Source organism: Myotis daubentonii, chromosome X (genome assembly GCF_963259705.1).
Source record: "Myotis daubentonii chromosome X, mMyoDau2.1, whole genome shotgun sequence".
In the NCBI taxonomy this organism is placed as follows: Eukaryota; Metazoa; Chordata; class Mammalia; order Chiroptera; family Vespertilionidae; genus Myotis; species Myotis daubentonii.
Genome location: NC_081861.1, coordinates 26,485,272 through 26,494,885, shown reverse-complemented (window position 1 = coordinate 26,494,885; position 9,614 = coordinate 26,485,272). Strand labels below are relative to the sequence as shown.

Below are 9,614 nucleotides of genomic sequence, written 5' to 3'. Positions count from 1 at the left end.
GGGCACTTGGGTCCCTCCTTCCTGTGGTGGCAGATGTTGAAAGGGTCTGTGCTGTCAGGGTGCTTTGACCCCTGGGGAGATCTTGGCGACAGATGAGGAGTGCACCCAGGGCCCTTCCCCAGGCTGTGCTCCTCCTTGTTACCCAAATCCTGCGTCCTCGAGACGGCTCTCTCCTGGGGCCTGTGGACCTGCTTTTCTCTCTCCTGGCCACTGCGCTGCTCCCCAGGCCTCCTGACTCAGACCTCTGCCCACCTGCCACCCTCTCCCCTGCAGCAGCCTCAGAAGGCAGCACCCCTGGCCTGTCTTCTCTGGGGAGGCACTGGGAGTGGAGCTCCGATGGGACTTGGGATCTAAGGTGGGGGGAAGGGACGCTTCTTTCCCTGTGCTTTATCTCCTCCAAACCTCTGCACCCACGTGGCCGGCAGGAAGGCGACAGGGACCTTGCCACCTGCTGCTGCAGAGGGGCTTCTGGTGAAACACAATGATCTGCAGACAGACAATTTCACCTCACTTCCCTCATCCCACCCTTGGGTTTCAACTGAAGCACTTTGTAACACCAGGCTCTAAAATGAAGCTGAGACTTAGGTATTAGTTTCTTCAAACAAGGTTGTGAGTGGGACAATTGCCACCTGCGGGGCCAGGCCTATGCTGCCGCCTTCCCCTCATGGGGGCAGTGGTCCAGGGCCAGTGGGGTCCCCAGTGCCTCCTGAGGAGGCCCTGCCCACCTGTAGCCCTCTGAGGGCGCTCCCTTCCCCAGCTCCTGGGCATCAGTGATCTCACCACTGGCCCCTCTGTCCTCCAGGGCTATTGCACCACACCAGAAACAGGAGCCTTCCAGTTTTATTTATTTTATTGAACTTGAGGACTTTTTAATAACTTAGACAACAAGTTTTGACAACACCAGAAACAAGAACACTTCTGACCAGTACAGAGTGCACACACACAGAAAACTGAGTTATCCTATTCAGGTTGGTGTCTCTGATTGCGTAGAATTTCCGCTGCCTGGAAAACGGATGACTAAGTAAAGTGCACTGAGAGCCAGTCAAGCAGCCAGGGCCCAGTGGGGTTGGAGGGAGGTGGGAGAGCAGAAGCAGCTCACACTACTCAAGGCCAAAATGGTAAGAAAAGCAGCGCAGGAACAGGCTAAGGACTGGTGGCTGGCCCCTCCCCCAGCCATTCCCTTTGAGCAGAGGCAGCCACAGCCAGAGCCACAGCGGACTTCCGTGTCCCCCTGGATGGGGAAGAGCTTCCTGGCAGGGGAGCAGGTCTATGAGGCCAGGGGACCCTGAGGTTCAGAGACATATTTCTCCCTGTGGGACACCAGCACACATTCAGTGAGGAGCCTCCCTCATGCCATTCCCAGGTCTTCTTCCTCCCTGGCCAGCCCAGGAAGAGGCTGGAGCTGAGGATGGAGTCACCCAGAGGGTAAGACCTGGGCCTGAAAGGGGCACATCTGTGTCTCAGCCCCAAGGAGGCCCCTGGTCCTCCTCCCATCTTATACAGCCGTGTTGCTCTCCTTTTTCTGCGGCTGTCCCCAGAGAGCTATGGATGGAGTTGGCAGGCAGGCTGGCAGGCTCCCAAAAGTGGTCCTGGTTGGACAGGGCTGGGGTGGAGGGGCCACCAGGACCAGGGGCTCCCAGGTGACTTGGCACAAGGAAGGAAGCCATCAGGCCCTGTTAGTGGGAAACTGCAGGGGGCACGTGGGAGCCTTGGTCCCCAGTCCTATGGTGAGGCAGGAGGAGCACGTCACCCAGGCCCCAGGCTCCAGCTGGGCAGCTGAGTAGGGCAGATGTTGTGAGACTGGGCCACACCGTCCCTTGGGCTGACCACACTACTGTGGTTTTCAGTCTCAGGGGCTCTGAGAACTTGGGCTGACAGCAACCAGTGTCAGAGCAGATGTGGGACCGAGGGTGGGTGGTGAGGGCCAGGTCTCTCCTGGCTCCCCTCTGGGCTGTTTCTGGCCGTGCTGGTGCACCAGTCAGCAGCACAGCCCGGGCCTCCAGGACCAGTCCAAGCCCATCTGGAGGAGAGTCTCCCGTGTGATCCTGGGTGTGGGGGATCCGAGCCTGGGGACAGAGAGGTGGGTCATGCATGGTTCCCTGTCTCCACTCCCCTCCCCAGGTCACCCTTTACCCTCTGGTCACATCATGTCCGCGGGAGCTACCCCCACCTCCCCGACCCAAACTGAGAGGCTTGTGCCCAATTGTGCAGGAGCCCTTGGTTAAGCCTGGGGTGGGGGTGGGAAGACCTGGCTCTGTGGGTGAGGACCTTAGCTGCCCAGGGGATCCTTGCACTCATCTCTCTTATGCCCATCTATCTCAGCTCAGACTGTCCTCCTGTGTTTCCTGTGACCACCCATACCACTCCAAGGAAAGCTGGTTCCCCACATTCCCCACCCTGAACCTCTCTCCCGAGCTCCCCTGGAGCCTTGGGAGCCCCTGCCCCATCCCGCTGGGCCAGGTCTTCCAGAAGCCTGGGGTGCGGGTGGGGGAGTGCAGGCCTTAGGGAAGATTTAGCTCCACCACTCCTTATCTGTGTGGCAAGGGCAAAGGTGAGCCCCCCTCCCAGAACGCGTTTCCCATGTCAGCAGGGAGAGAGAAGAGAACACCCTCATGGTGTGCTAGGAGATTTCAGTGCCCAGGTGACGTCGTCCTGTCCTTGCCCACGCCAGAGCCGGACCTCTGGGCTGCCCCATACCTCGTGGCCTCTGCCAGGCACGCCCTTCATCTCCTCCTCAGCCAGGCCCTTCACTCAGCTGCTAGCAGGAAGCTCTAGGGGCAGGGGGTCCTGGGGCACAGATTTGACTCTTGATGAGGCCGGAGAAGGGGTGAGTCACTGGCTACAAACACTGGCTTCTGAAACAAAGAAATGAGACTTGAGAGTTGCCTCCCTACCCAGAGAGGCCCCCCCTTCTCCAAGTGTTGCCTTCTCCACAAGCCCCTTCTCCATCTGCTTTCCCCACCCCAGCCTGACACCTGCCTCTGCTCAAGGAAATCCACATTTTCCCAGGTGCTTTGGGTTCACAGGGCACCCCTGGACATTGTCTGGGCCAAAGGGCGGCATGCTGTGGCCAGGGGAGGGCTGGGGGTGGCAGAAGAGGAAAACCGGGGGGAGTGCTAGGGAGGAAGGCATCTCTCCACTCTTCCCGAAAGAGGAAGGAGGAGAGCAAAAGGGAGAGCAGGGGCAGGATTCAGGGGGCTGCAGAGAGTCCGGGGGCCTGAGTGCTGAAAAGGGGACAGACCTGGGGTTCCAGGCTCCCTGTCCGGGAGGGTGAAGTGGGTACCATCTTTTCTCCTCTAGGGCCTTCCTGTGGGCCACCCCAGCCCATCCCCCTCCATTGCCTCTGGCTCAGGTGACACTTCCTGGGCCTCTGGGGATGGGGGGGCGGCTGGCTGTGGGCGGGAGGGGGCACCCAGGAAGGGACACCCAGGTCTCCGTGGGTGGTGGGCTGAACCTCTCTCTGAGATGCAAGATGCCTAAGCTACAGCCGCCCCTCACCCCCAGTTTGGAATCATGGCAAGGGACTCCAAGAGCCTGTGACTCCCTGTCTGCCTCCGCTCCGCAGCTCTCTGGGCTGGCTTCCTTGGGTCCTTCCATATCCATCCCCGCCACCCAAACCCCAGGGGCCTAGACGTCTAGATGCCATGGCAACCGCCTCCCTCCAGCCCGCAGGTGCAACCTCTCTCTGGCAGCCCACCTTTTGGCTGAGACCAGTCAAAGCAAGTCCCTGCAGCAGCATTTCCTCCTGGTTTCCCACTTCGGCCCAATGTGAGGCAACAGGTCGGCTGTACTCGGAGAATTTTCTGGAGCCCCACGGAAAGGGCCCGTTTTGTCCGTTTCTGTGCAACGCGGCACTGGCCGCCACGCGGGTGCGCAGGTCACGCCTGGGTCCGGGGTTCCGTGGCCCTGGGGGCTCGGTGGCCAGCGTCCTCTCGGGCAGCTCTTGGGTCCAGGGGCCCGGGCCACCCCTCCTCCTTTCCGCGCCGCGTCCCCGCGACCTGGGCGGCCCGGCTGTCCTCCATGTGGGCGGGCGGGCGGGCGGGCGGGGGCGGCACCCTCCCGCGGCCGCTGTGGCCACAGGCGCTCACTCGATCCTCACCTGCAGGCGGACGTTGAACATCACGGAGGCCACGATGTAGAAGTAGGGGAAGTTCATGCGCAGCCGCCAGGCCAGGTCAAAGAAGGTGAGCAGCGTGCGCGTGAGCCCCTTGCAGAAGGCGCCATAGGAGCCGGGGGCCACGGCCAAGCGCGACAGTCGCACCGCCAGACCGGATAGGGCCGCTGCCGCCGCCGCCACCGACAGAGCCGCTGACACCGCCATGGGCCGAGCAGTCTCAGGCCTCGCTGACCAGCAGGAGCAGGAGCCAAGGGCAGGTGGACTTGAGGCGGGGGCACCCTCAAGCCCCGCCCTCGGTCTCCTCCCTGGCGCGGCTCTCCTCAGCAGCAGTAGCTACCGCTCCTCCTCTGCTGCCCTAGAACTGCTCCGCCATCTTGCCAGCGTAGCTCCGCCCCTATACTAGCCACACCCCTTATTGGGAGCCACAAAGCTGCGGCTGCAGATGTAGCCCCGCCCATCGCACCAGCTCCGCAAACAAGCCTCATAGGAGATGCCACTGGGCCTGCTAACCCAAACTCCTAAGAGCAGAGTTAGAGGCCCTGAGCTAATTGAAAGGCGCTGCTCCCCTGGGGGGTGGCGGGTTGGAGTGTAGGGACGGCTGTGCTGATTCTGTACAGTAGGCCCATCAGAAGGCCCCCTCCTGTTCAGGACCCTCCCCAATGTCTTTTACAGAGCTTTTGTAGCGTTAGCAACATCATTTTACTACAGACTGCAACTCATCTACACCAGGGAGTTAACCAATATCACAGAAATTCCAAGTTACTGGACAATTTCACCTACAAATTGTAGCCCGAGCCGTGTGAGCACAAAACCCAAAGAGACCTAGCTAGGACTGGATCTCAGATCTGGATCTCAGATCTTCGGAGCAATACTCCTTCTCTTTACAACTAACTGTATAACATTAACAGGAGTAAGAAGGAATACTGTTAAGAAAGAGACAAGTGGGAAAGTGAAATATTCTGATTTGGTCTGAGTCATCTTGAAACCAGATCCTCTCCATAGGTTGCCTTGAATTGCCCAGGATATCACCCTTCTCTCATTCAATACTTCTTCAAGTATTTATTAAACACTGATTATCCTCCAGGCGTTGTTCTATGTGCTGGAAGCATAGTAGAGAAAGGCAATAAAATCCTTGCTCCCAAGAAGCTACTAGTAATATCTAATTGGGGAGTAAGGTGTGTGTGGGGGGGGGGGGGGAGGGGGTGAGACAGACAATACATTTGTAAGTAAATCAATAGATAAGATTTTTCAGCTAGTAACCAGGGAAATACAGTATAGCAGGAGTGTGTAATAGAGTATTTCACACTAGAAGAGAACTCTTTCATAGAATTTGGTCAGGGAAAGCAACTCTAAGGAGGTTACATTTTAGCTGCAATCCGAGGGACTATGGGAAGGAAATAACTGTGAAAAAGCTAGAGGAAGAGCCATCCAGGTTGAGAGAACATCAATTGCAGAGGCAGTGAGGTTCATTCTGCTTAGGCACTGTTGATGAAGTCTTTGCCTAAGCTCTTTTTAGAGGTAATATTTTTTTTTTCTGCAAAGAAAGCAGGTCAATAAGATAAGTGGATACACATGATGAAATCGTATGCTATACTTGGAAGTAAAAGATTAGATATCCACACAGCAAATCTACAGATGAAGAAAGTAAGAAAGAGGATGAAATCTATATAGTAAAGCACCATTTTGATAAAATGAAAGTAGGTGCACAGGACATTAGAAGTCAGGTTTTCACTGTCCCCAAAATAAGTTACAAATAAGCAAGAAGGTAAGAATGAACCCTGTGGTGCTGGACCACACTTGGAGTCAAAGGCTGAATAGTCTGTCATGTTATGAATCAGTCATAATTTATGTATCTATGCAGCCCCTTTTCCTAGAGTTATTGGTGCTTATTATGTGCCAAGGTTATTTGTAGTGTTTGCCTGCCAATGGGCAAGGGTTTTCCTATGATATACACTCAGGAGTCATAATGTGAGCCAAAATGTGTGCATCTTGAACACTTATTAGCTAATCCCGTTTTCCAAAGTGTCGGCAGCAATCATATGCCTTCCATCAGTGGATAAAAGTTGCACCACCTGTCCTGTCCTATTCTCTATATAACCAATTAAAACTTTTGCCAGTCTGAGAGATGTGAATTGGCATGTCATTGTGCATTTAATCTACATTTATTTATCCAGTTACTGATGAAGCCAAGCATCTTGTATTTTTTTAAACATATATTTTCATTGCTTTCAGAGAGGAAGGGAGAGGGAGAGAGACATAGATACATCAATGATGAGAGAGAATCATTGATTAGCTGCCTCCTGCACACTCCCCGACTGGGGCTCGAGCCCACAACCCGGACATGCACCCTGAGTGGGAATCAAACCATGACCTCCTAGTAGTCCATAGGTCAATGCTCAACCACTGAACCACAGCGGTCCCGCATGCCGATTATCTTTTCAATGTCTATTGGCAATTTGGTTTCCTTCTCTAAGAACTGCTTCTTTCAAATATTCTGGCCACTTTTTTTTTCTGTCCACTTTTCTATTGGACTGTTTGGTAGAAATAAAAATGATTTTTAGATTGATTTTATATCTAGCATGCTTGCTAAACTTTCTTAATAATTTGAATGATTAATATGTGAATCTCTCAGAGGGAAGGCGGGGGTGGGGGGGTGAGTAGGAAGAGATTAATCAAAGAATTTGTAAGCATACATGCATAACTCATGGACACAGACAATAGTGTAGTGAAGGCCTGGGGCAGAGGGCGGGGGTCGGCTACAAGGGGTCAAAGGGGCAAATAAGGAGGACATATGTAATACTTTCAACAATAAAGATTTAATAAAAAATAAACATTAAAAATATCTGAAATTGAACATCAAAATAAGACCTGAAGCATGGAGGCATGGAACAGACTAACATACCTCTATGTGGGTTTGGGGGGATGAGGAAAGATAAACCGAATAACTTATATGCATAGCCCATGGACATGGGCAATAGCGTAATAAAAACCTGGAGAGGGTAGAGGCTGGGAGGAAGGAGTTAGAAGGGGAGAAATGAGAAATATCTGTAATACTCTCAACAATAAAATATGTTTTAAAAAATATCTGATTCTTTGTGCTTTCTAAGTAGAAAATCCTATAATCTGTAAAGAATGACAGTTTTCTACGTTTTTTTCCCTAACCTTATATTGATTTTTTTTTGCATTACATATTTTTTTTGCTTAGAGTCTTACCCAGGATAGTTCTTATTCCAAATATCTATCTCACTAACTCTCTAACTTCCTTCAAGTCCTTGTTAAATTATTAATTTTCTAATGAAGCTTATTCTGACTATTCTAACATACAACTTGCCACCCTTCCCCAGCACTCCAGAACTTTTTTTCCTGGTATATTTTTCCAAATTTCCAACATACCATATGTTTTACTTATTTATTGCTTTAGCATCTACCATTTCCTCTAGCCACAAGAATGCTATTTCTACATGGACCAAAGTTTTTGTCTTTCTGTTCACTGATTTATTCCAAGTGCTCAGGAGAATATATTAGTCAGCACTCAACAGACATTAATTAAATGAATGAATAAATAGAAATGTATTTGGCAGAGTAACTGGCTAGCATAATGATGTAAGCACTCAAACATGGTAGTAATGCCCGGCCGGCATGGCTCAGTGGTTAAACATCGAACTATGAACAGGAGGTCATGGTTCAATTACTGGTCAGGGCATATGCTCAGGTTGCAGACTCAATCCTCAGTTTGGGCGTGCAGGAGGCAGCTGATCAATGATTCTATCTCATCTTCTCACTTCTTCTCTGAAATCAATTATATATATATATATATATATATATATATATATATATATATATATATTATACACACACTGAGTTGCCAGATTATTATGACCACCTGACGTTTGTAGGCAAATTAGCTATAATTTTGCGCTGAAGTTGCTAGAGGGCCAGACCATTATAAATAGGGAAGCAGGTTGTTTACCACGACAATAGAAGTGATTTTTTTGAATATTCAAAAAGACATATGTACTTTTATGTTCATTGCAGCATTATTTACAACAGCCAACATATGGAAGCAGACTAGGTGTCCATCAACAGATGAATGGATACAGAAAATGTACGTGCGTGCACACACACACACACACACAGGAATATTATGCAGCAATAAAAAAGAATGAAATCTTGCCATTTGCAACAACTCAGACAGACCTGGAGGGCACTATGCTAAGTGAAATAAGCCTGGCAGGCAAAGACAAATACCTTATGGTTCCACTTACATGTGGAATCTAAAGAACTAAAACAAGCAAAGAAAATAAAACAAAAATAGCCTCATAGAAAAACAGACCAAAAGAATGGTAACTAGAAGCAAGGAGGTATGGGGAAGGGAGGAAAGAGGTAGGGGAATATAGTCTATAATATTTTGATTAGTGTACACAGTGACATGATTACTAGAATTAGTGTGGTGATGACATTGTAAGGTATAAATATGTTGTACTATATTGTACACCTGAAACTAATAAAACCAATATAAGACTGTATACAGCTATATTTAGAAAAAAATAAAATTAAATTTAGAACAGGATATGTTGAAATAGCAGAGGTACTTTTAGAAAGAGGACCAACTAATCTCCAGGCGATTTAATTTATTCATTGAGACAAAATCAGCATACTATAAATATTACTCTCTAAAATGTAAAATTTTGTGATATTAGTATATTCATAAAGCTCTGCAACCATGTAACATCACTACCTATTCCAGAAGAAAACAGACACCCATCAGCAATCATCACTATCATCCCCAACACCACGAGCCCTGGCAACCACAAATCTCAGGTTTGGTTCTATGGGTTTGCTTATTTCGTACATTTCCTACACATGGAGTCCTACGATGTACAGTACTTTGTGACTATTTTCTTTCACTTAGCACACTGTTTTCAAAATACATGTGGTTTTTTATTGGTGCATAATATTCCTGTGGTGTGTGTGTGTGTGTGTGCACACACCTACATTTTCTGTATCCATTCATCTGTTGATGGATACCTAGTCTGCTTCCATATGTTGGCTGTTGTAAATAATGCTGCAATGAACATAAAAGTACATATGTCTTTTTGAATTAGTATCTTTCTTTTCTTCATTCTCTTACGTGGCTAAATATTCCCCCATTGCATAGATATGCCACTTTGTTTATCCAATAATCAATGGATGGACATTTGTGTTGTTTCCTCTGGTGTGTGTGTGTGTGTGTGTGTGTGTGTGTGTGTGTGTGTGTTAATCCTTGCCCTTGATTTTCTTTTTAGAGAGAGAGTTGGGGGGTGGGGGTGGGGAGAGACAGAAAGAGAGAAACATTGATATGAGAGAGACACATTGATTGGCTGCCTGCCACTGGCTACCAGGAATCCTGCCTGTAGTGGAGGTATGTGCCCTTGACCCGGATCAAACCAAGAACCTTCATTTCTCGGGTTGACGCTCTAACCTCTGAGCCAAACCAAGTAAGGCTCTGGTTGGCTCT

At 49.8% G+C, this 9,614-nt stretch overlaps 1 protein-coding gene across 1 annotated transcript; it reads right to left on the bottom strand.

The window, feature by feature from the left end:
- Window positions 1-832: 832 nt before the first annotated feature.
- LOC132223792 (small integral membrane protein 10-like protein 2A) lies at window positions 833-4,509 on the bottom strand. Its single transcript, XM_059678812.1, has 3 exons — window positions 3,698-4,509; window positions 2,698-2,855; window positions 833-2,066 (listed from the first exon to the last, which is right to left on the bottom strand). Exon 1 carries the CDS (start codon window positions 4,319-4,321, stop codon window positions 4,085-4,087), a length of 237 nt encoding a protein of 78 aa, XP_059534795.1. The 5' UTR covers window positions 4,322-4,509; the 3' UTR covers window positions 833-2,066; window positions 2,698-2,855; window positions 3,698-4,084.
- Window positions 4,510-9,614: the final 5,105 nt, after the last annotated feature.

Coding starts and splice junctions, on each gene's coding strand:
- LOC132223792 (XM_059678812.1), bottom strand. CDS start 4,321: ATGGCGGTGTCAGCGGCTCTGTCGGTGGCGGCGGCGGCAGCGGCCCTA.